The sequence below is a fragment of the Hemitrygon akajei genome, chromosome 19 (assembly GCF_048418815.1).
Source record: "Hemitrygon akajei chromosome 19, sHemAka1.3, whole genome shotgun sequence".
Classification (NCBI taxonomy): Eukaryota; Metazoa; Chordata; class Chondrichthyes; order Myliobatiformes; family Dasyatidae; genus Hemitrygon; species Hemitrygon akajei.
This window is the reverse complement of record NC_133142.1, coordinates 72505526-72531955: the sequence shown is the minus strand read 5'-3', so window position 1 is coordinate 72531955 and position 26430 is coordinate 72505526. Positions and strand designations below refer to the sequence as shown.

The 26430-nt window shown below is 49.8% G+C and overlaps 1 protein-coding gene across 6 annotated transcripts in view; it reads left to right on the top strand.

The window, feature by feature from the left end:
* Positions 1 to 26430, top strand: part of lhfpl4a (LHFPL tetraspan subfamily member 4a) — a 329956-nt gene that overhangs the window by 217402 nt on the left and 86124 nt on the right. Inside the window, exon 3 of one of the 6 annotated variants that reach the window (XM_073072857.1) lies at positions 2044 to 2286. The exons of 4 other annotated variants lie outside the window; for them this stretch is intronic. In XM_073072857.1, the coding sequence (XP_072928958.1) occupies positions 2044 to 2051 (8 nt within the window). In that variant the 3' untranslated portion in view covers positions 2052 to 2286. Of the gene's footprint in view, positions 1 to 379; positions 487 to 2043; positions 2287 to 26430 lie in introns of those variants that run through there. One more of the 6 variants, XM_073072855.1, reaches the window with a different exon arrangement.

The following is a 26430-nucleotide window of genomic DNA, read 5'->3' as shown; positions in this document are numbered from 1 at the left end:
AGACTTTCAGAAAAGCAACACACTTTGTCCACTCTGACCCCTTGTGAAATGCACTGCCACTTTTTACTACATTCTATGTTCAAGGAATACAGGACCCTGGAAATTCTGGTTTAAATAATTCTCACAGTTGAGAGTAATGATGGCCTGGTGATGCAAGCATGATGCTACATTCAACTTTGAGTCAGTTTGGGGTTTAAAGTCAAAGTAAAGTTTGGATTGGGGAATTGAAGAAGGGCAAGATTAAGGCATCAGTCAGTTGGAGACAGATTGGAGACCCCTTTGGAGTCAGATGATAAATTGAGTTGTGGAGACAAGTCGGGAGGAGCATGTGAGAAATCAAAGTTCATCATATACTCCCTTGAGATTCATTTTCTTGCAGGTATTCACAGTAGAACAAAGAAATAGAATAGAATCAATGAAACAATACACACATGGAGCTCCTTTCCGGGGAACGCACTAAGATGGTAGCGCGATATTAATACGCAGCAGCCTCTCCAGACTCTGGATTTGGGGATTACGTTATGTGGATTTTCTGGTGTAGTCTGTTTTGTCGTGTGCTTTTGTGATATCATTCTGGAGGAACGTTGTTTCAGTTTTTAACTGCATTGCAATTGTGGTTTCTAAATGACAATAAACTGAAATTCAATTCAATTCAATTCAAACAAGGCAGGCAACTAATGTCCAAAAAGAGACAAACTGAACATGAGTTGCAGAGTCCTTGAAAGTGAGATCATAGTTTGTGGAATCAGTTTAGTGTTGACATGAGTGACGTTATCCACACTGGTTCAATGTGTTGAAGGCTAATAACTTACTCATGGCAGAGATCAATGGATTGGAGTGGGTGCGGGGGTGGGAGAGGGAAACTGGTCAGTACAGTTTTGAAGGAAAGAATAAATTATGGGATCCCAAACCTGTTTAGGACATACTCAGGGACTTTCAGATTTAAATCACATCTATTCTGAGAAGATGACCTAACTTCCTGGGCAAAACTGATGGAGCTAGAGATAAGGAATTACATAATGTCATTGAGTTCAGTGTCGAAACTGCCCCATTGGCAACGTCTGTCATGTGACCAGAAATGCCAATCACTTTACAGAGTGGAGTGACAGAACCCAGAAATTGACCCAATTGCATTGATCTGCAGGCCTAAGCAATTTTCACATACCGGTACTTACTTACAACTGGATAAGCACAGTATTACACATACAGATCACTGTCCTTTGCAGATTCCTACCATGTGGAAATTGCCTGGTTCAATTCAACAGTGACAACATTTCAAAATTATTTAATTACCTTAGTTAAGTACCTTAAAATGTCCCAACATTATGAAAAGCAATATCGCCTCCTTTATTGTGATTATGTTGGCACTCTGTGAATGAGACATGACACAGTCTACTAGATTTTTGGGATATACGCAAGGTCAGCATTTGCCCTTGGGAGATGGTGGTGCAACTATATAACCTGCAACTAAATGACTTGTTAGGCAATTTCAGATTCAGAATCAAAATCTGGTTTAACATCACTGATATATGTCATGAAATTTGTTGCCTTGTGGCAGCAGTATATTGCAATACCTATAATAAAAACACTATAAATTACAGTCAATATTTATATATATAGAACTAAATAAGTTGTGCAAAAAGAGAGGAAAAATACTAAGGTAGTGGTCATGGGTTCACTGTTCATTCAAAAACCTATGGTGGTGGGAAGAAGCTGCCCCTGAAACATTGAGTGTGTGCCTTCGGGCTCCTGTTCCTCCTCCTTGATTGTAGCAATGAGAAGAGAACAGGTCCTGGGTGATGGAGGTCCTAACTGATAGATGCTGCCTTTTTGCGACATCGCCTTTTGAAAATGTCCTTAACACTGAGGACAATAGTTCCCTGATGGAACTGGCTGAGTTCATCCACATGTGGTAGTTGGTCTAGAGTCAAATGCAGGCCAGACCAGGTAAGACTAGTGCATTTCTTCCTCCAAAGGATATTAATGAACCACGTGGGCTTTTACAGAAATCACTGCTGAGACTTGTTTTTTCCCAATTTCCAGATTATTGACACAGCCAGCATGATGGGATTTGAACTTGAGCTTCTGGAATGTTTGTCCAGCCCACTAGTAATATTTATTACTGTGCCACCACCATAGCTGCTCAGTGTGTGTGGATGCCAATTCTTCTGACAGCTACTTACAGTGAACTTAAGTAGAATGGAGTTGAATTTCCACAGAGCTTCCCCCAATCAATAACTGTTTATGTGGTTCTCCAGGGAAGATTTTCTGTGGAAATCTGAGAACCCCAACAATAATCTCAACTCCAAAATATGCTATTCTGCAATGATGGAAGATCATATCTGAAAGTTTATGTGTTAAAATCTTTAAATGATGATGGTGAATTGTTAACTTTTATGTGTATTGACACCATGTGAGAAATATATAAAATAGGTTACCAATTTGCCATGGCACATTACACCACTACAAAGAGTTAGAATTAACTTCAGTGTGTTTTGTATATATTTTACACTCAGTATCCACTTTACTGAATACTACCCGCACCTAATAAAGTGGCCACTGAGTGTATGTTAATGGTCTTCTGCTGCTGTAGCCCATCCACTTCAAGGTTCAACATGTTGTGCATTCAAAGAAGCTCTTCTGCACATCACTATTGTGACATGTGTTTATATGAATTACTGTCAGCGTGAACCAGTCTGGCCATTCTCCTCTGATTTCTCTTGTTAACGAGGAATTTTTGCCACAGATCTGCTGCACACTGGACTTTTTTTTGTTTTTGCACTTTTCTCTGTAAACTCTTGAGATTGTTGTGCATGAAAATCCCAGGAGATCAGCAGTTTCTGAGATACTCAAACCACCTTGTCTGGCACCAACAATCTTTCCAAGGTCAAAGTCACTTAGATCACATTTCTTTCCAATTCCAATGTTTGTCTGAACAACAACTACACCCCTTGACCATATCTGCATGCTTTTATGCCTCTACACTCTTAGTTTTGTGGCTGTAGAGAAAAAAACATGTCATGCAGAGGCCTCACTTTGAGTATTGTGAATAGGTTTGGGGGATGTACTGGCACTGGAATAGGTTCAGAGAAGGTTTACAAAAATGATTCCAAAATTGAAACCTTATCATATGAAGAGCACTTGACAGCTCTGGGCCTGTCCTCGCTGGAATTTGGAAGACTGAGGGGGAATCTCACTGAAACATATTGAATGCTGAAATGCCTAGATAGAGTGGATGTGGAGAAGATGTTTCCTATAGTCTAGGACTACAGTGCACAACTACAGACTAAAGAAACATCCATTTAGAACAGAGTTCAGGAGGAATTTCTTTAGCCAGAGGGTGGTGAATCTGTGGAATTCATTTCCACAGATGGCTGTGGAGGCCAGATCATTAAGTGTAAGGCAGAGGCTAATAGATTCTTGATTAGTCAGGTTGTGAAAGGTTACAGGGAGAAGGCAGGAGAATGGGGCTGAGAGGGAAATGGATCAGCCATGATAAAATGGTGAAGCAGACGATGAGCTGAATGACCTAATCCTGCTCCAATACCTTATGGTCTTTTGTATTGAGTTGCTACCATATGATTGGCTGGTTATATATTTGTATTAATGAGCATGTTTATGGGTATACCTAATAAAATGGCCACTGAGTGTATATCAGAATCAAAATCAGAAATCAGGTTTAATATCATCGGCATATGTCATGGAATTTGTTAATTTATGGCAGCAGCACAATGCAATACATGATAAATACATAAAAATAATGTATTATAATGCACATATATGGATATTAAATAGTTAACTTAAGAATAGTGCAAAAACAGGAAAGATAAAATGCAGTGAGGTAGTGTTTAATGTTCAGGGGAAAAGCTGTTCCTGAATCGTTGAGTATGTGCCTTCAGGCATCTGTACCTCCTAAATAAATTATTAAGAAATGCATATAGTAGGGATAATAGTGGGAGTTACTTTCAAACATCCTGTCTGTGTCTCGGAGCCTCTTTTTCTGGAGTGTACTTGCAGGCAGGTAGACAGCGTGCGGCCAAGTACCTGATTTGCTGTTGCAGCAGACAAGGTTGACTGAAATAGCCCCAGTGTCCACTGTCCTTATAACTGAACTGTATACTTAGACAGATTTGAGCACACAGCTCATTTAAAGTAAATTTATTATCGAAGTATGTACTGTATATTCCACCATATACTACCCTGAGATGCATTTTCTTGCAGGCATTCAGGGTAGAACAAAGGAATACAGCAGAAACAATGCAGAACTACACACAAACAAAGCAACTTGCTCCCTGTATGTCCTTGTATTTCCATTTCGGCAAAGAAATTAACCTACATTATGGGCCCATAGTGAAAAGAAAAGGAAAATATAAAGGATATCGATTAAGATAAGTCTATATTCATTCTATTGTTAATCCTTAAATTAACTTCACAACAATGGACTTATTTTTATTAATGAAGGCAGAACTAACTTAGCAATAACTGAATTATGATAATTTTATTATCCATTCATGGGAGCAAATCACTGGCAAAGGTCCATCTATCCCAATTTGCCCTCTTTGGAAAGCAGTTAAAACCCACAGTCAACAGGAGTCAAGTGTAGGGCAGATGATATGTCCAGCAAACATCCTTCTCAGATGAGATTATTGAACACAATGGGTTTTACAGGTTTTTACTCAAATTGAATTAAATTCTGTTGAATAGTTGTCTTTGAATTCATAATTCCAAATCGGTTGTGCAGTAACTTATGCACAGTGCTTCCATTCCCTCAGTGTAATTACCATTTGGGGAAGCAGCAACGGGGTAAGGGCTTTTTTCTCTTTAGAATATATTTACCTGTATTAGATTCAGCATGAAAATTGCTCTTTCTCTGCCAAAACACACACACACAGGAGAAAATTTTAAAATGGGTTCTAATCTGGAACTCTTCTGCAGACTAGGAGGAATCTACAGAGACGGAGACAGACAGAGAGAGACACACACAAACAGACAGAGAGACTTCTACTGAGTGAACACAGAAGGGCAGCACCGACCCCAGCCAGCACTCCAGTGGAGCAGACCGATTCCGACAGCTCTCTCCTGGGTGGTGTCACCACGGTTCGAGGCTTACCTTTCACCATGACTGAGGTCATGCAGCTCCCTCACCATCCACACCCATTGTCTGCCAATAAACAGTCTTGCAGCATCTCACATTGACATGTCCAACAAGATGTTGCAATCACAAGAAGAAACAACTGTGACAATCACTGGCTGTTAGACCGCACAGTGCCTTCACACACCAATGCCTCCGTGATGTAGACAGCACCATGATCCAAACCAAGTCCAACTCCTCAGTTTCTCCACCAACAGGTAATTTAAGTTCTAATGCCCAGCAGAGACTTGCGATCATAACAAATACATTTAAATAAGACAATAACACCATTGGTTGGATCCATAGAAGCTGCTGTATCCGAGTGCACCATTATCTTACAGGAAGTAAACATACTGCTCTCTTATATATGATAGATGGATAGAGCTCCTATAAGATAGCAGTAAACATACAGTCACATTTAAAAAATCTTATAGTTCCCTGGGTTCACAGACAAATGCATGCACACAATTCCCTGCATGAACACTGGAGAGTAGCACCAATGGGAGGGGCCAGGCTCCAATCCAGCAGGGCAGTGCGCTGCAGCACCATGGCATCTCCCCTCCTGGATGCCTGCAATAGGCATGTGCAGCATGAGGCCTAATTCTTGCTCCAGCTGATGCCTCAACAGTACAAAGGATCATATAAAGGAAGAAGGTGGTGGTTTTTAATCATCCCAGCCCCAGGAAATTACTGTGGGAGTTTCCCAGGACAGTGTCCTGAGCACAACCATTTTCAGCTGCCACGTGATTAACTCAGAAGAGGAAATGTTCTTTGATGATTATGCAACACTTAATTCCATTAGCCACTCCTAATCAAGAGAACCAGCCTATGCTTAATGACAGCAAGACCTAGATATCATTCAGGTATGGGCTGATAAATGGTAAACAGCATTATTGCCACTATTTCCAGCAAGGGGAATCTGGCCACCTATCCTTGACATTCAGTTCAAAGATCAAAGTAAATTTATTATCAAAGTATGTCTATGTCACCATATACTAGCCTGAGATTAATTTTCTTGTGGGCATTCACAGTAAATACAAGAAACACAATATTAGCAATGGAAGACTGCACCCAACAGGTTGAATAAACAACTAACATGCAAAAGGCAACCACCTGCAAATACAACAGGAGAAAAAGTCAAAATACTAATAAATAAGCAATGATAATTGATGCACCATCAATAACTCTCGGAGACGTGAGTCAAGGTAGGCTTTTATTGGCTGGAAGAAAGCACCATCAGCAGCAAGTGACCACCACACAACATCCTGGAGACTGAGGGAGGAGCAGTGCCTCCAATCGCCTTTATACCGGAGTCTGTGGGAGGAGCCACAGGAGCAGTCAGCAGGGGGTCTGTGGGAGGGGCCACAGGAGCTGTCAGCAGGGGTCTGTGGGAGGGGCCACAGGAGCAGTCAGCAGGGGTCTGTGGGAGGGGCCACAGGAGCAGTCAGCAGGGGTCTGTGGGAGGGGCCACAGGAGCAGTCAGCGGGGGTCTGTGGGAGGAGCCAAGGAGCAGTCAGCAGGGGTCAGTGGGAGGAGCCACAGGAGCTGTCAGCAGGGGGTCTGTGGGAGGAGTCACAGGAGCAGTCAGCAGGGGGTCTGTGGGAGGGGCCACAGGAGCTGTCAGCAGGGGTCTGTGGGAGGAGCCACAGGAGCAGTCAGCAGGGGGGTCTGTGGGAGGGGCCACAGGAGCAGTCAGCAGGGGTCTGTGGGAGGGGCCACAGGAGCTGTCAGCAGGGGTCTGTGGGAGGAGCCACAGTCAGCGGGGGTTTGTGGGAGGAGCCACAGGAGCAGTCAGCAGGGGTCTGTGGGAGGAGCCACAGGGGCAGTCAGCAGGGGTCTGTGGGAGGAGCCACAGGAGCAGTCAGCAGGGGTCTGTGGGAGGAGCCACAGGAGCAGTCAGCAGGGGTCTGTGGGAGGAGCCACAGGAGCAGTCAGCAGGGGTCTGTGGGAGGAGCCACAGGAGCAGTCAGCAGGGGGTCTGTGGGAGGAGTCACAGGAGCAGTCAGCAGGGGTCTGTGGGAGGAGTCACAGGAGCAGTCAGCAGGGGTCTGTGGGAGGAGCCACAGGAGCAGTCAGCAGGGGTCTGTGGGAGGAGCCACAGGAGCTGTCAGCGGGGGGTCTGTGGGAGGGGCCACAGGAGCAGTCAGCAGGGGTCTGTGGGAGGAGCCACAGGAGCAGTCAGCGGGGGTCTGTGGGAGGAGCCACAGGAGCAGTCAGCGGGGGTCAGTGGGAGGAGCCACAGGAGCAGTCAGCAGGGGGTCTGTGGGAGGAGCCACAGGAGCAGTCAGCGGGGGTCTGTGGGAGGAGCCACAGGAGCAGTCAGCGGGGGTCAGTGGGAGGAGCCACAGGAGCAGTCAGCAGGGGTCAGTGGGAGGAGTCACAGGAGCAGTCAGCAGGGGTCTGTGGGAGGAGTCACAGGAGCAGTCAGCAGGGGTCTGTGGGAGGAGCCACAGGAGCAGTCAGCAGGGGTCTGTGGGAGGAGCCACAGGAGCAGTCAGCAGGGGGTCTGTGGGAGGAGCCACAGGAGCAGTCAGCAGGGGTCTGTGGGAGGGGCCACAGGAGCAGTCAGCGGGGGTCTGTGGGAGGAGCCACAGGAGCAGTCAGCAGGGGGTCTGTGGGAGGAGTCACAGGAGCTGTCAGCAGGGTCTGTGGGAGGAGCCACAGGAGCAGTCAGCAGGGGGTCTGTGGGAGGAGCCACAGGAGCAGTCAGCAGGGGTCAGTGGGAGGAGCCACAGGAGCAGTCAGCAGGGTCTGTGGGAGGAGCCACAGGAGCAGTCAGCAGGGGGTCTGTGGGAGGAGCCACAGGAGCAGACAGCAGGGGTCTGTGGGAGGAGCCACAGGAGCAGTCAGCAGGGGGTCTGTGGGAGGAGCCACAGGAGCAGTCAGCAGGGGGTCTGTGGGAGGAGCCACAGGAGCAGTCAGCAGGGGTCTGTGGGAGGAGCCACAGGGGCAGTCAGCAGGGGTCTGTGGGAGGAGCCACAGGAGCAGTCAGCAGGGGTCTGTGGGAGGAGCCACAGGAGCTGTCAGCGGGGGTCTGTGGGAGGGGCCACAGGAGCAGTCAGCAGGGTCAGTGGGAGGAACCACAGGAGCAGTCAGCAGGGGTCTGTGGGAGGAGCCACAGGAGCAGTCAGCGGGGGTCTGTGGGAGGAGCCACAGGAGGAGTCAGCAGGGGTCTGTGGGAGGAACCACAGGAGCAGTCAGCAGGGGTCAGTGGGAGGAGCCACAGGAGCAGTCAGCAGGGTCTGTGGGAGGGGCCACAGGAGCTGTCAGCAGGGGGTCTGTGGGAGGAGCCACAGGAGCAGTCAGCAGGGTCAGTGGGAGGAACCACAGGAGCAGTCAGCAGGGGGTCTGTGGGAGGGGCCACAGGAGCAGTCAGCAGGGGTCTGTGGGAGGAGCCACAGGAGCAGTCAGCAGGGGGTCTGTGGGAGGAGCCACAGGAGCAGTCAGCAGGGGTCTGTGGGAGGGGCCACAGGAGCAGTCAGCGGGGGTCTGTGGGAGGAGCCACAGGAGCAGTCAGCAGGGGGTCTGTGGGAGGAGTCACAGGAGCTGTCAGCAGGGTCTGTGGGAGGAGCCACAGGAGCAGTCAGCAGGGGGTCTGTGGGAGGAGCCACAGGAGCAGTCAGCAGGGGTCTGTGGGAGGAGCCACAGGAGCAGTCAGCAGGGGGTCAGTGGGAGGAGCCACAGGAGCAGTCAGCAGGGTCTGTGGGAGGAGCCACAGGAGCAGTCAGCAGGGGGTCTGTGGGAGGAGCCACAGGAGCAGTCAGCAGGGGGTCTGTGGGAGGAGCCACAGGAGCAGACAGCAGGGGTCTGTGGGAGGAGCCACAGGAGCAGTCAGCAGGGGGTCTGTGGGAGGAGCCACAGGAGCAGTCAGCAGGGGTCAGTGGGAGGAGCCACAGGAGCAGTCAGCAGGGGTCTGTGGGAGGAGCCACAGGAGCAGTCAGCAGGGGTCTGTGGGAGGAGCCACAGGAGCAGTCAGGAGGGGTCTGTGGGAGGAGCCACAGGAGCAGTCAGCAGGGGTCTGTGGGAGGAGCCACAGGAGCAGTCAGCAGGGGTCTGTGGGAGGAGCCACAGGAGCAGTCAGCAGGGGTCAGTGGGAGGAGCCACAGGAGCAGTCAGCAGGGGTCTGTGGGAGGAGCCACAGGAGCAGTCAGCAGGGGTCTGTGGGAGGAGCCACAGGAGCAGTGGGTCTGTGGGAGGAGCCACAGGAGCAGTCAGCAGGGGTCTGTGGGAGGAGCCACAGGAGCAGTCAGCAGGGGTCAGTGGGAGGAGCCACAGGAGCAGTCAGCAGGGTCTGTGGGAGGAGCCACAGGAGCAGTGGGTCTGTGGGAGGAGCCACAGGAGCAGTCAGCGGGGGTCTGTGGGAGGAGCCACAGGAGCAGTCAGCGGGGGTCTGTGGGAGGAGTCACAGGAGCAGTCAGCAGGGGTCTGTGGGAGGAGCCACAGGAGCAGTCAGCAGGGGGTCTGTGGGAGGAGCCACAGGAGCTGTCAGCAGGGGTCTGTGGGAGGAGCCACAGGAGCAGTCAGCAGGGGGTCTGCGGGAGGAGCCACAGGAGCAGTCAGCAGGGGGTCTGTGGGAGGAGCCACAGGAGCTGTCAGCAGGGGTCTGTGGGAGGAGCCACAGGAGCAGTCAGCAGGGGGGGGGTCTGTGGGAGGAGCCACAGGAGCTGTCAGCAGGGGGTCTGTGGGAGGAGCCACAGGAGCAGTCAGCAGGGGTCTGTGGGAGGAGCCACAGGAGCAGTCAGCAGGGTCTGTGGGAGGAGCCACAGGAGCTGTCAGCAGGGGTCTGTGGGAGGAGCCACAGGAGCAGTCAGCAGGGGTCTGTGGGAGGAGCCACAGGAGCAGTCAGCAGGGGGTCTGTGGGAGGAGCCACAGGAGCAGTCAGCAGGGGTCTGTGGGAGGAGCCACAGGAGCAGTGGGTCTGTGGGAGGAGCCACAGGAGCAGTCAGCAGGGGTCTGTGGGAGGAGCCACAGGAGCAGTCAGCAGGGGTCAGTGGGAGGAGCCACAGGAGCAGTCAGCAGGGGTCAGTGGGAGGGGCCACAGGAGCAGTCAGCAGGGGTCTGTGGGAGGAGCCACAGGAGCAGTCAGCAGGGGTCAGTGGGAGGAGCCACAGGAGCAGTCAGCAGGGGTCTGTGGGAGGAGCCACAGGAGCAGTCAGCAGGGGTCTGTGGGAGGAGCCACAGGAGCTGTCAGCGGGGGTCTGTGGGAGGAGCCACAGGAGCAGTCAGCAGGGGTCTGTGGGAGGAGTCACAGGAGCAGTCAGCAGGGGGTCTGTGGGAGGGGCCACAGGAGCAGTCAGCAGGGGTCTGTGGGAGGAGTCACAGGAGCAGTCAGCAGGGGTCTGTGGGAGGAGCCACAGGAGCAGTCAGCAGGGGTCTGTGGGAGGAGCCACAGGAGCAGTCAGCAGGGGTCAGTGGGAGGAGTCACAGGAGCAGTCAGCGGGGGTCTGTGGGAGGAGTCACAGGAGCAGTCAGCGGGGGTCTGTGGGAGGAGCCACAGGAGCAGTCAGCAGGGGTCTGTGGGAGGAGCCACAGGAGCAGTCAGCGGGGGTCTGTGGGAGGAGCCACAGGAGCAGTCAGCGGGGGTCTGTGGGAGGAGCCACAGGAGCAGTCAGCGGGGGTCTGTGGGAGGAGCCACAGGAGCAGTCAGCAGGGGTCTGTGGGAGGAGCCACAGGAGCAGTCAGCGGGGGTCTGTGGGAGGAGCCACAGGAGCAGTCAGCAGGGGTCTGTGGGAGGAGCCACAGGAGCTGTCAGCAGGGGTCTGTGGGAGGAGTCACAGGAGCAGTCAGCAGGGGGTCTGTGGGAGGAGCCACAGGAGCAGTCAGCAGGGGGTCTGTGGGAGGAGCCACAGGAGCTGTCAGCGGGGGTCTGTGGGAGGAGCCACAGGAGCAGTCAGCGGGGGGGGGGGTCTGTGGGAGGAGCCACAGGAGCAGTCAGCAGGGGTCTGTGGGAGGAGCCACAGGAGCAGTCAGCAGGGGTCTGTGGGAGGAGCCACAGGAGCTGTCAGCAGGGGGTCTGTGGGAGGAGCCACAGGAGCAGTCAGCAGGGGGTCTGTGGGAGGAGCCACAGGAGCAGTCAGCAGGGGGTCTGTGGGAGGAGCCACAGGAGCAGTCAGCAGGGGGTCTGTGGGAGGGGCCACAGGAGCAGTCAGCAGGGGTCAGTGGGAGGAGCCACAGGAGCAGTCAGCAGGGGTCTGTGGGAGGAGCCACAGGAGCAGTCAGCAGGGGTCTGTGGGAGGAGCCACAGGAGCAGTCAGCGGGGGTCTGTGGGAGGAGCCACAGGAGCAGTCAGCGGGGGGGGGGGTCTGTGGGAGGAGCCACAGGAGCAGTCAGCGGGGGGGGGGGTCTGTGGGAGGAGCCACAGGAGCTGTCAGCAGGGGTCTGTGGGAGGAGCCACAGGAGCAGTCAGCGGGGGGGGCGTGTCCAGACAGGTAAATGTAGTTCACCACATTCACCCTCCCTTTGTTTTAAAAGAGTGTCCTCATGGGGCGAAGTTTCTTACAAGTATATTTACAGGTTAAGTCTATCAGGTGATCTGTCGCTGCGATCTACGTAGCACCGGCGGTGATTGCACAGGTGCCGGTGGTGATTGCAACGGAGACGGTGGTTGTGCTGGTTCCGGCCTAACTGGAGGTGTCAGCCCACTAGGCATCAGTGATCCCTCACACGTGTGCGAGGCGCCCGGTACGGGAGTGTCGTGAGGAGTCTGTGTAGGGCTTGGTGCGCGCGGTGTCAGGTGGGTATACAACTTGGTGGGTACAGGGTTCATAGTTACCGTGGAGTGTTCAGGGTAGTGGTCTGCTGCTCCTGCGGGCGCCAGGTCGCGGACGGAGACCGTGTCCTCCCGCCCATCAGGTAAGACCACGTAGGCATACTGGAGGTTCGCATGAAGTAGGTGAACCCTCTTGACCATCGGGGAATATTTATTGCTCCTCATATGTTTCCGGAGCAGCACTGGCCCTGGGGACGTCAGCCAAGCCGGTAGGGTGGTCCCAGTGGCAGACTTCCTGGGGAAAGAAAAGAGTCGCTCATGAGGGGTGGCATTGGTGGACGTACATAACAGGGAGCGGATGGAGTGGAGTGCCTCGGGGAGGACCTCCTGCCAGCGAGAGACCGGCAACCCTTTTGACTTAAGGGCTAAAAGTGTGGCCTTCCACACTGTGGCATTCTCCCTCTCCACCTGTCCATTTCCCCGGGGATTATAGCTCATGGTCCTACTAGTAGCAATGCCCCTAGCCAGCAGGTACTGGCGCAGCTCGTCACTCATAAAGGAGGACCCTCTATCACTGTGGATATAGCAGGGATATCCGAACAGAGTGAAGAGCTGGCGCAGGGCTTTTATGACGGACGTGGCAGTGGTGTCAGGGCAGGGGATGGCAAAGGGGAACCACGAGTATTCGTCGATAATGTTGAGAAAGTAGACGTTGCGGTCGGTGGAGGGAAGGGGGCCCTTAAAGTCAACACTCAGTCGCTCAAAGGGACGGGTGGCCTTGATAAGAGCGACAGGTTACTATCGATGCAATGCTCCTCAGACAGGATGAAGAGGTCAATACTCCCCAATGCCATTAGGCTTTACAATTCTACCGCCAGGACTTAAGAACTTTTTAAAAGCTATTATTAATGCTTTTTGAGATAGTGATTTAGATGCATATCATATTCTTTACTGAGTTAAGTATTGTATGTAATTAGTTTTGCTACAACAAGTGTATGGGACATTGGAAAAAAGTTGAATTTCCCCATGGGGATGAATAAAGTATCTATCTATCTATCTATCTATCTATCTTTTCAGGACGGTAGAAGTGCGGTTTGCAGTCAGCGCAGACTTGGCAGTCCCTGGTCATCATCCTGATGTCCTCAAGGGAGTAAGGCAGGTTCCGGGCTTTCACGAAATGGTAAAATCGGGTGACCCCCGGGTGGCAAAGATCTGCAAGGAGGGTGTATAGCCGGTCGAGCTGTGCACTGGCACATGTTCCCCAGGATAGGGCATCAGGGGGCTCATTGAGCCTTCCAGGCCAGTACAGGATATCATAATTGTAGGTGGAGAGTTCTATTCTCCACTGCAACATTTTATCATTTTTGATTTTGCCCCGCTGTTAGTTGCTGAACATGAACGCAACTGAGCGCTGGTCGGTCAGCAAGGTGAACCTTTTGCCGGCGAGATAGTGCCTCCAGTGCCTAATAGCTTCCACTATGGCCTGGGCTTCTTTCTCCACTGCGGAGTGCCGAATTTCAGGGCCTTGAAGGGTACGAGAGAAGAATGCTACTGACCTGCCTTCCTGATTGAGGGTAGCAGCCAGCGCGAAGTCGGAGGCGTCACTCTCTACTTGGAAGGGAATGGTCTCGTCCACCGCATGCATCGTTGCTTTGGCAATGTCCCCTTTAATGCGGCTGAAGGCCGCGCGGGCCTCGGCTGAAAGGGGAAATGTGGTAGACTTGACCAGGGGGCGGGCCTTGTCTGTGTAATGAGGGACCTATTGGGCGTAATAGGAAAAGAAGCCCAGGCACCGTCTGAGGGCTTTGAGAGTGGTGGGAAGAGGGAGTTCCAACAGGGGGCGCATACGGTCGGGGTCAGGGCCAATGACCCCGTTCTCCATGACATACCCAAGGATAGCGAATCGGGTGGTTCCGAACACACACTTGTCCCTGTTATAGGTAAGGTTCAGGGCTTTGGCCACTTGGAAAAATCGTTGGAGGTTGGTGTTGTGATCCGGCCAGTCGTGACCGCAGATGGTGATGTGATCCAGATATGGAAATGAGGCCTTCAGTTGGCACTGGTCCACCATCTGGTCCATTTCCCTCTGGAAGACCATTCGTGACACCGAAGGGGACGCGCAGGAAGTGATAGAGCCTGTCGCCCACCTCGAAGGCGGTGTAGGGACGGTCCTCCGGGCAGATGGGGAGCTGGTGATAAGCAGATTTCAGATCTATTGTCGAGTACACCTTGTACTGAGCTATCTGGTTGACCATATCCGCAATGCTGGGTAGGGGGTACGCGTCAAGCTGCGTGAACCTATTGATGGTCTGGCTATAGTCCACGACCATCCTATTTTTCTACCCGGTCCGAACAACAACCACCTGGGCCCTCCAAGGACTTGTGCTTGGCTCAATGATCCCCTCCCTGAGCAGCCGCTGCACCTCCGACTGAATGAAGGCCTGTCCCCCGCGCTGTACCTCCTGCTTTTAGTTGCCACAGGTGTACAGTCGGGGGTCAGGTTGGCGAACAGCGGTGGGGGAGGGATCTTGAGGGTGGAGAGGCTGCAAGTGGTGTCAGTAGTGCAGCTGTTGGCATGGTGCTGGGTGGGATGTGCGGGTCGGTGTGTGTGTGTGGTCAGTAGCGGGGTATATGACGAAGTCCCACAAAACTGAGGATTCCTGACAGTGAGTGGTGAGAGGGGCCACCGTCATGTACCATAGTCACACTTTTTAAGTGGCTCTGGAAGTCCAGCCCCAATAGCACAGGCGCACACAGTTGAGGTATGACCAGTAAGACAAAGTCCCGATATTCTGTGCACTGCACCACCAATGTCGCTACACAACCCCCCCCCGGATGTCTGTGGAATGCGACCCAAAAGCCATGGTGACCCTCTGGCTTACCGGCTGTGTCATGAGTCCGCAGCGTTGCACCGTGTCCGGGTGAATAAAACTCTCAGTGCTGCCCATGTCAAACAGGAGGCTAGTCCTGTGCCCCTCCACCAGGATGTCCATCATTGACCTTGCAAGCTGGTGTGGGGCGCTTTGGTCGAGGGTTGCGGAGGCCAGAGTGGAATCGCAGTCTTGGTGCCCGGTAAGCACCTGTGGGTCGGAGGCGGGGCGAGGTGGCACCGACCAAGATGGCCGCCCCATGCCTCGCACGAGGCGGGCAGGCAAGATGGCGGCGACCAGGACGGTGGCCCCCATGCCTCACACGCAGCGCTGCCCAACCCCGCTCGTGGTTCAGACTTACAGACCTTGGCGAAATGGCCCTTCTTTCCGCAGCTGGAGTAGGTCGCTTCTCGGGCCGGGCAGTGTTTTCGGGGTGCTTTTCAAGTCCGCAGGAGTAACACTGCGCGGACTTGCCACTGGTAGTAGCTGTGGTCGATTGCGGGGAGTGCACAGACTTGCGACTGGCAGCAGCTGTGGTCGATTCGCCGGCAGGTGGCGGGGTCTGCAGCGTCCATGGGACCAGCGGGAGATCGTGCGGCTGGACAGCGTCAGCATTGTGCAGAGCAACCTCCAGCGTGTCGGCCAGCTCGATCGCAGAGCGTAAGGTAAGATCGGCGTTTTCCAGCAGCCGCTGGCGCACGTACACTGACCTGATCCCCATAACGAAGGTGTCTTGTACCAGGAGCTCCGCATGCTGTTCCGCCATCAGTCCCCAGCAGTCGCTGGCCCGCACGAGTGTCTGTAGGGCCCGGACAAACTCAGCGCTCGACTCTCCGGCCCGCTGCCGCCACGTCGCTAAGCGATGTCTTGCGTAGGCGGTGTTCACCGGCTGCAGGCACTGTCTTTTGAGGGCGTCCAGTGCCCCTTGGTAGGTCAGCAGGTTCCTGATAAGGGAGTATATCTTCCGACTGACTCTGGAGAGGAGGATTTTGTGCATGATAGCAGGCTCAGTCACGGGAATCTCTTCCAAGTATGATTGGAAGCATGCAAGCCAGAGTTCAAAGGCAAGAGCTGCTTCTGGGGCTTGAGGATCAATGTCCAATTTGTGAACTACAATAATGAATGAAGAGTCTTTGAAAGTGAATCCGTAGGTTGTGGGAAAAGTGAAGTTAGCTCCTGATGGGTGAGGAGTAATAAATGTTCCCTAATTGTTGGCATCTCCCTCGAGCGAGGGGTTTAGATGGGGTGGAGTTTGCTAGGTGTGTTCAGGAAGGTTTTTTGACACAGTATGTAGATAAGCCTACAAGAGGAGAGGCTGTACTTGATCTGGTATTGGGAAATGAACCTGGTCAGGTGTCAGATCTCTCAGTGGGAGAGCATTTTGGAGATAGTGATCGTAATTCTATCTCCTTTACAATAGCATTGGAGAGGGATAGGAACAGACAAGTTAGGAAAGCATTTAATTGGAGTAAGGGGAAATATGAGGCTATCAGGCAGAAAATTGGAGGCTTAAATTGGAAACAGATGTTCTCAGGGAAAAGTACAGAAGAAATGTGGCAAATATTCAGGGGATATTTGTGTGGAGTTCTGCATAGGTACATTCCAATGAGACAGGGAAGTTATGGTAAGGTACGGGAACCGTGGTGTACAAAGGCTGTAATAAATCTAGTCAAGAAGAAAAGAAAATCTTACAAAAGGTTCAGAGAGTTAGGTAATGTTAGAGATCTAGAAGATTATAAGGCTACTAGGAAGGAGCTTAAGAAGGAAATTAGGAGGGCCAGAAGGGGCCAGGGGAAGGCCTTGGCGGGCAGAATTAAGGTAAACCCCAAGGCATTCTACAAGTATGTGAAGAGCAGGAGAATAAGATGTGAAAGAATAGGACCTATCAAGTGTGACATTGGGAAAGTGTGTCTGGAACCAGAGGGAATAGCAGAGGTGCTTAATGAATACTTTGCTTCAGTATTCACTATGGAAAAGGATCTTAGTGATTGTAGTGCTGACTTGCAGCAGACTGAAAAGCTTGAGCATGTAGATATTAAGAAAGAGGATGTACTGGAGCTTTTGGAAAGCATCAAGTTGGATAAGTCGCCGGGCCCGGATGAGATGTACCCCAGGCTACAGTGGGAGGTGAGGGAAGAGATTGCTGAGCCTCTGGCAATGATCTTTGCATCATCAATGGGGACGGGAGAGGTTCCAAAGGATTGGAGGGTTGAGGATGTTGTTCCTTTATTGAAGAAAGTGAGTAGAGATAGCCCAGGAAATTATAGACCTGTGAGTCTTACCTCAGTGGTTGGTAAGCTGATGGAGAAGATCCTGAGAAGCAGGATTTATGAACATTTTGAGAGGAATAATTTGATTAGGAGTAGTCAGCATGGCTTTGTCAAGGGCAGGTCGTGCCTTACGAGCCTAATCAAATTTTTTGAGGATGTGACTAAACACATTGATGAAGGAAGAGCAGTAGATGTAGTGTATATGGATTTCAGCAAGGCATTTGATAAGGTACCCCATGAGAAAGTAAGGAGGCATGGGATCCAAGGGAACATTGCTTTGTGGATCCAGAACTGGCTTGCCCACAGAAGGCAGAGTGGTTGTGGACGGGTCATATTCTGCAAGAAGGTCGGTCACCAGTGGATCATCAGGGGTCTGTTCTGGGACCCTTACTCTTTGTGATTTTTATAAATGACCTGGATGAGGAAGTGGAGGGATAGGTTAGTAAGGTTGCTGATGACACAAAGGTTGGGGGTGTTGTGGATAGTGTGGAGGGCTGTCAGAGGTTACAGTGGGACATCGATAGGATGCAAAACTGGGCTGAGAAGTGGCAGATGGAGACCAACCCAGATAAGTGTGAAGTGGTTCATTTTGGTAGGTCAAATATGATGGCAGGATATAGTATTAATGGTAAGACTCTTGCCAGTGTGGAGGATCAGAGGGATCTTGGGGTCTGAGTCCATAGGACACTCAAAGCAGCTGCGCAGGTTGACTCTGTGGTTAAGAAGGTGTATGGTGCATTGGCCTTCATCAATTGTGGAAATGAATTTAGGAGCCAAGATGGAATGTTGCAGCTGCATAGGACCCTGGTCAGACACCACTTGGAGTACTGTGCTCAGTTCTGGTCACCTCACTACAGGAAGGATGTGGAAACTATAGAAAAGATACAGAGGAGATTTACAAGGATGTTGCTTGGATTGGGGAGCATGCCTTATGAGAATAGATTGAGTGAACTCGGCCTTTTCTCCTTGGAGCGAAGGAGGATGAGAGGTGACCTGATAGAGGTGTACAAGATGATGAGAGGTATTGATCATGTGGATAGTCAGAGGCTTTTTCCCAGGACTGCAATGGTTGCCACAAGAGGACACAGGTTTAACGTGCTGGGGAGTAGGTACAGAGGAGATGTCAGGGATAAGTATTTTTACTCAGAGAGTGGTGAGTACGTGGAATGGGCTGCTGGCAATGGTGGTGGAGGCGGATACGATAGGGTCTTTAAAGGGTCTTTTAGATAGGTTCATGAGCTTAGAAAAATAGAGGGCTATAGGTAAGCCTAGTAATTTCTAAGATAGGGACATGTTCGGCACAACTTTGTGGGCCGAAGTGCCTGTATTGTGCTGTAGGTTTTCTATGTTTCTATGTTTCTAATCTGCTGTTGTGGGTCATTTGGCTCCTGAATCTTTTTCCTGATAGCAGCTGCAAGATGAAAGCATGTCCTGGGTGGTGGGGGTCCTTGATGATGGATGCCCCTTTCCTGTGACAGAAATGCTCAGTGGTGGGGAGGGCTTTACCCATGATGGATTGGGCCATAATTTTTGGAGGCTCTTCTATTCAAGGGCATTGGTGTTTCTATATCAGTCTTTAATGCAACCAGTCAATATACTCTCCACCACAGTTGGTCAATGTTTTACATGACATACCGAATCTTTGCAAACTTTTAAGAAAATAGGGGCATTGTTGTGCTTTCTTTATAATGGCACTTATGTGCTGGATCCAGGACAAATCCTCTGAAATGATAACACCAAGGAATTTTAAATAGCTGACATTTTCCATCTTTGATCCTCATGGATGTCCAGTTTCCTCCCTAAGTGTGAAGCATTGCCCCACAAAAACAGAATGCAAATAGGTGCTAAAGGATCGAGGAGTTGGATGGCTTATTTCTGAGATCTCTGGCAAAGTCTATTTCCCAGAATTGAGTGAATTGTTGGAGTTGAGAGGGAAAATAAATCAGCCATGAGTGAATGATGGAGCAGTCTCGATGAGCCAAATGGCCTAAATCTGCTCGTACGTCTTATGGTTTTACCTTTCTGGAAGGTGAGGTACCATTCTTTAGCCAAATGGGATAAGGAAAGTAGGTCTGGCCAAAGCAGACAAGAATGGTAAATTTCCTTCCTTGATTAACAACATTGAACCAAAAGGATTTTGTGCTACAAAAATCACCAAAATTAATTCAGTTCCAGTCTCAGGATAATAATCATTTCCATACCTGTTTCCAAATTTTTCTTTGCTGAAATTATTTTTAAAATGCTGGGGAAAAAGGTATGGATGATTTAGTGTTTATAAAGTTCTGCCCATCCTTAGTTCAGGTTTTGGAGGTGAATTTAGTTCATTGTAATATAATACACATTGAAAAAAAAAGTGCTAGCTGAATAAACAGGAAGATGTGAATGTTGCCATGGAGATTTTCAATTGGGTTTTCTCAAAGGCCTGGTGCCTTTCATTTAGTGTGAAAGCAAGTCATACAAGTCCAATCTCCAGCTCAGTCTCTGTTGAGTTAGTCTCATCGAATGATTAAAGGTTGCATGCAATTCATTGGAGAAAAGAAAACCAAATTAAATGTTTAGTGGACTAAATGTAGAAACATTTCCAATTATACCTGACCTGAAGACATAATGTAAGATCAACACTAATACTGTAAATCGAAGGGGAGTTCAGTAGAAACTATATCCTCCACTATTTTTCTTAGTTTCATTCCCAAATCTGATGGACCTCACTGAAAACATCAATGCTGAGAGTTTGTGCAAATGATTACAACACAATGCTTAAAGTTTACTGATACGTTAATAATCTTCTCAAGATTCAAGATTCAGGATTTGTTTAATGTCATTTCCTGTACACAAATGTAAGGAGAACAGAATAATATTTTTTTTATTAACAAAATGTTCTTTATTCAAAAATAAAATTATGTACAATAAACCATTCAATGACTCTCAATCCTTTACAAATGTTTCCACTATATCCTATACATTTCCACACTTTACTCCAGATCCAATGCAGCACTCCAAGTTCATTGAATGACTCAATGTCGATGTACCAAAGTCTTTAGATCAATCACACATGACATTAGGTTGATGTTGACTCGTGTAAATTTAACAGGAGAAGCAAACAGTCTGCTGCACCTGTCAGCAGTACAATATTTTAAACATACAACTTGGCTTTACAAGCAGGAAAATTTTAACTTGATCAATCAAATACTCACAATTAAAGTAATGCAAATTACTTATCCCTTGGAGCAGCTGGGAACTGGAACAATTCTTTGTCTGCTCACAAACAGATGACAGAGCTACTCTTTCAAGCTAGACCTTGTTAATATAAACATATCAGACCTCTCTGACATCACTCAGGCCCCAGCTTCAATTTCAACCAAGCTGCTTAAATGGGATGTGGCCTTCAACTCCTTCTGAGCAAGCGAGCTCTAAGGAGCTTGTTAGTAAATATTAACCCAAGGTAGTAAGTATAAAACTTATCTCTAAACTGAACCACACAGCTGGACAATGCCTGGGAAGTGAGCCAGGTACGATTGGGCCAAGGGTCTATATGACCCACTTGGTCTTATGGGAGAGGGAAGTAACTGCAGAAAAGAGTCATTGTCACGAAACCAAGGAACACCGTCAAGAACATTAAGTTTACCTCACAACCTGTATGAATTGTAATCCACGGAACTGCTTTACATTGCAACACATGAGTTAGATTGCTGTCCAGTAACCAGAGTATGAGGAATGTATGAGTTCTTTGTTTCCGGAAATGGAAACATTTTGGCATTGGGGAAAGATTGGAAAGGCTGGGGCAGTTTGCCTTGGTCTATCATTCTGGTGAAGTGGGGGAGGAAAAGCTGAGAAATTGAATTAAGATGTACAAAATTAAGAAAGGCCTGGGTAGAGTGATACTCAAATCGCTGGAGGAACTCAGGCAGAATCTATGGAGAGAAATAGACAGTTGACGTTTCAGGTCAAGACCTTTCTATTCAGGACATTTACAAAGACAAGTGTGTAAAAAGGGCCCGAAGGATCATTGGGGACCTGAGTCACCCCAAGCACAATCTATTCCAGCTGCTACCATCCGGGAAAAGATATCGCAGCATAAAAGCCAGGACCAACAGGCTCCGGGACAGCTTCTTCCACCAGGCCATCAGACTGATTAATTCATGCCACAACTGTATTTCTATGTTGTATTGACTGTCCTGTTGCACATATTATTTATTATAAATTACTATAAATTGCACGTTACACACTTAGACGGAGACGTAACATAAAGATTTTTACTCCTCATGTATATGAAGGATGTAAGTAATCAAGTCAATTCAATACAATTCATCGATGGACGGTCTAGATTCCAGCATCATTGTGCCCCCAAGGTAGAGTATTTGAGAAGGAATTACTCTCAAAAACTAGGCAGTATTGGTAGAAGACCAGAGGGGAAATGACGAAGTATTTTATCACACAGGTGGTCTGGAACTCACTGCCTCAACAGACAGTAGAGCCAGCAAGACACACTAAATTTAACAAGTATTTGAGTATGTACTTGAAGAGCTGTAACCTGTAGCATTGTGGACAGAGAAAGAAAGAAAGATTAGCTTTACATGTACATCGGAACATACAATGAAATGCGTTATTTGCTTTAAATCAAATCAGTGAGGATTGTGCTCGTCAGCCTGCAAGCGTCACCATGCTTTCAGCACCAATGTAGCATTCCACGACTCACCAGCCTTAACCCATATGCCTTTGGAATGCGGACAGACAAACTCCTTATAGGCAGCGGCAGAATTGAAACTGGGTCACAGGTGCAGTAATGACACTCCTCACCCTCCTGTGACAATCTGAAGTTATGTATGAAATAGAATGGACATTGCCTCTCAAAACTAAATCATAAGCAGAATGCAGGAGCACGTGGAAATTCTTTGCCATGTGTGGTAGACATTGATGGAGTCTGAAAGACCTGAAGCTCCCAGGGAACCTCTTTCAAGACGGGTGTCATTGAATAATAAGGAGACCAAAGAAACTGCAGATGCTGGAAATCTAAAGCTGTATACCCACTGAGTTCCTCCAACATTTTGTGTTATTTTTTTAAGAGATAGAGCGCTATTTTGCCCTAGCAGCCCTTTGAGACATGTCGCCCAGTAATCCCTGACAACGCCAATTTTAACCCTAACCTAATCGCTGGACAATTTACAATGATCAGTTAATCTAACTAGTATGTCTTTGGATTGTGGGAGGAAACCAGAAATCCTGAAGAAACCCACGCATTCCGTGGGGAGGACATATAGAAGTCCCTTCCAGAGGATGCCACGATTGAACTCCAAACTCCAATGCCCTGAGCTGTAATAAGGCTGGGTTAGCTGCCACTGCCTACGTATGCTGCTGGTTGGATCATGTGAAAAGATTTTCTCATCTTTCTGTCCTGGTGATTTGGTGTGATCAACGACTATCCTTACATTATATGTGTTACCAGTTCCTCTGCTGAGAATTATTTCAGGTTTATCTATTCTCAGCCTGAAGACTGAATAAAGTCAAAGATAGATCAAAAGAACTTCTTGTATAAGAGCACTGATGGTAGTCCTTTTATAAATCTCCTAAACATAAATTTGTCCCATTAAATGGAAAGCCATAACAAGTCAGAAAACCCTAATAATCTTTGTGATATTTTATAATAAACTACTAGTTTTGTAGAAGTTTTTATTATTTTATCCAAGATTCTCTATCCATCTTTTTGCAGAAAATGCATGATCCGCTGGTAAATACTCTCAGCTTATTTCTCTTTTTTATTGAATATTAATGTTCTTTTACGAATAAAACTTTAACCATGTAATATTGAATAAATAATCAACTTTATTTATAAACAATATACTTGGCAACCTTAATGTTGTATTGCCAATCAATGGTTAAACAGTGATTCATAAATAAATTGCATTACATGATACCTCACTGCAATAAAGAGCTGCCAACTTGTATAATGAACTTTTTATCATCTTTTCTCAGTTCAGTTTGTGTTTCGTAATGTGAGTAGTGCAGCATCCAGCAATGGAGCTATTATCTTATTTTGTGATTTGTGATTCCAAGTGAACAGAGCCAAACCCAGAGTAGAGCTGCCTCACAAAGTGTAGAAGCATTCCTTTGTTCCCTTCTGCTTTTAGAATGCCCTATTTTTGTTATTCCATAATTTTCATTTAAAACATTTTATTGTGATTTTCTACTGTCATAGACATATTATCAAATATCTATTGCCCTAGTCAACTGCAAGCACTTCACGGGAGCAGAATAAAGTCAATGTACATTTATTATCAAAGTAAGTATGCCACATACAAACTTGAGATTCATTTTCTTGCTGGCAGCCACAAAACAAAGAAACAATATAGAGTTCATGAACACCCCACCCCAAACACACACACACACACCCCCACACACACACACACAAACCCCACACCCACACTCACACACACAACTCCCACTCCACACACACACACCCCACAAACACACGCACACACACCCCCACACACACACACACAAACCCCACACCCACACTCACACACACAACTCCCACCCCACACACATGCACCCCACAAACACTTGCACACACACATATACACACACAGACACACATACCCACACCCACACTCACACACACAACTCCCACCCCACACACACACCCCACAAACACTCGTACACACACACACATACACACACAGACACACATACCCACACACACACGCAAACACACACACACACACATATGCACACACACACCCCACACACATGCACACACACCCGTACACACACACAAACCCCACACACACATGCACACACACACCCCATACACACGCACACACACACCCCACACACACAACCCCCACACCCCCCACACACACCCCACAAATACACACCCCCCACCCCACACACACACAACTCCCACCCTACACACACACACCCCCACACACACACACAATTCCCACCCACCACACACACACATAACCCACACACACACACAATTCCCACCCCCCACACACACACCCCACAAACACACGCGCACACACACAACCCAACACCCCCCACACACACACACACACAATTACCACCCTCCACACACACACATACCCCCCCCACACACACACACACACACACACACACACAATTCCCACCCCCCCACACACACAACCCCCACCCCACACACACACCCCACAAACACACACACACACACCCACCCCACACACACCCCACAAACACATACACACACAACCCACAAACACACACACATGCACACACACCCCACACACACATGCACACACACACCCCATACACACGCACACACACACACCCCATACACACGCACACACACACACCCCACACACACAACCCCCACACCCCCCACACACACCCCACAAATACACCCCCCCCACTCCACACACACACAACTCCCACCCTGCACACACACACCCCCCCCACACACACACAACTCCCACCCCACACACACACCCCCTCACATACACACACAATTCCCACCCCCCCACACACACACCCCACAAACACACGCACACACACACAACCCAACACCCCCCCCACACACACACACACAATTCCCACCCCCCACACACACACACACAATTCCCACCCCCCACACACACACCCCACAAACACACGCGCACACACACAACCCAACACCCCCCCCCCACACACACACAATTACCACCCTCCACACACACACATACCCCCCCACACACACACACACACACACACACACAATTCCCACCCCCCCACACACACAACCCCCACCCCACACACACACCCCACAAACACACACACACACACCCACCCCACACACACCCCACAAACACATACACACACAACCCACAAACACACACACATGCACACACACCCCACACACACATGCACACACACACCCCATACACACGCACACACACACACCCCATACACACGCACACACACACACCCCACACACACAACCCCCACACCCCCCACACACACCCCACAAATACACCCCCCCACTCCACACACACACAACTCCCACCCTACACACACACACCCCCACACACACACACAACTCCCACCCCACACACACACCCCCTCACACACACACACAATTTCCACCCCCCCACACACACACCCCACAAACACACGCACACACACACAACCCAACACCCCCCCCACACACACACACACAATTCCCACCCCCCACACACACACACACAATTCCCACCCCCCCACACACACAACCCCCACCCCACACACACACCCCACAAACACACACACACACACACCCACCCCACACACACCCCACAAACACATACACACACAACCCACAAACACACACACATGCACACACACCCCACACACACATGCACACACACCCCACACACACAAACCCACACCCCACAAATACACACAAACACACACCCCCACCCCACACACACCCCCACACACACACTCACACACCCCCCACCCCCCACACACACACCCCACCCCACACACACACACACCACAAACACATACACACACACAAACACACCCACACACACACACCACACACACACATGCACACACGCACCCCCACACACATGCACACACACACAACTCCCACCCCACACACACACCCCACAAACACATACACACACAGACACACACACACCCACACACACACACACCACACACACCCACACGCACCCACACACACCCACACTCACACACACACACCCCACACACATACACACACACACCCACACACACATGCACACACACACACGCACCCCCACACACACATGTGCACCCACCCACATGCACACATCCACACACACACACTCATACACACACATACAGGCACACACACTTGCACACACACACCCAGACACGCACACACCCACCCACACACACACACGCCCACACACACCCCCACACACACACTCACACACCCCCCACCCCCCACACACACACCCCACCCCACACACACACACCCCACAAACACATACACACACACAAACACACCCACACACACACACCACACACACACATGCACACACGCACCCCCACACACATGCACACACACACAACTCCCACCCCACACACACACCCCACAAACACAAACACACACAGACACACACACCCACACACACACACACTACACACACCCACACGCACCCACACACACCCACACTCACACACACACACATATGCACACACACCCCACACACATACACACACACACCCACACACACATACGCACCCCCACACACACATGTGCACCCACCCACATGCACACATGCACACACACACACTCATACACACACATACAGGCACACACACTTGCACACACACACCCAGACACGCACACACCCACCCACACACACACACACACATGCACACACACACACTCACACCCACACACACATGCACACACCCACACACACATGCACACACACACTCACACATGCACACACACACCCACACACA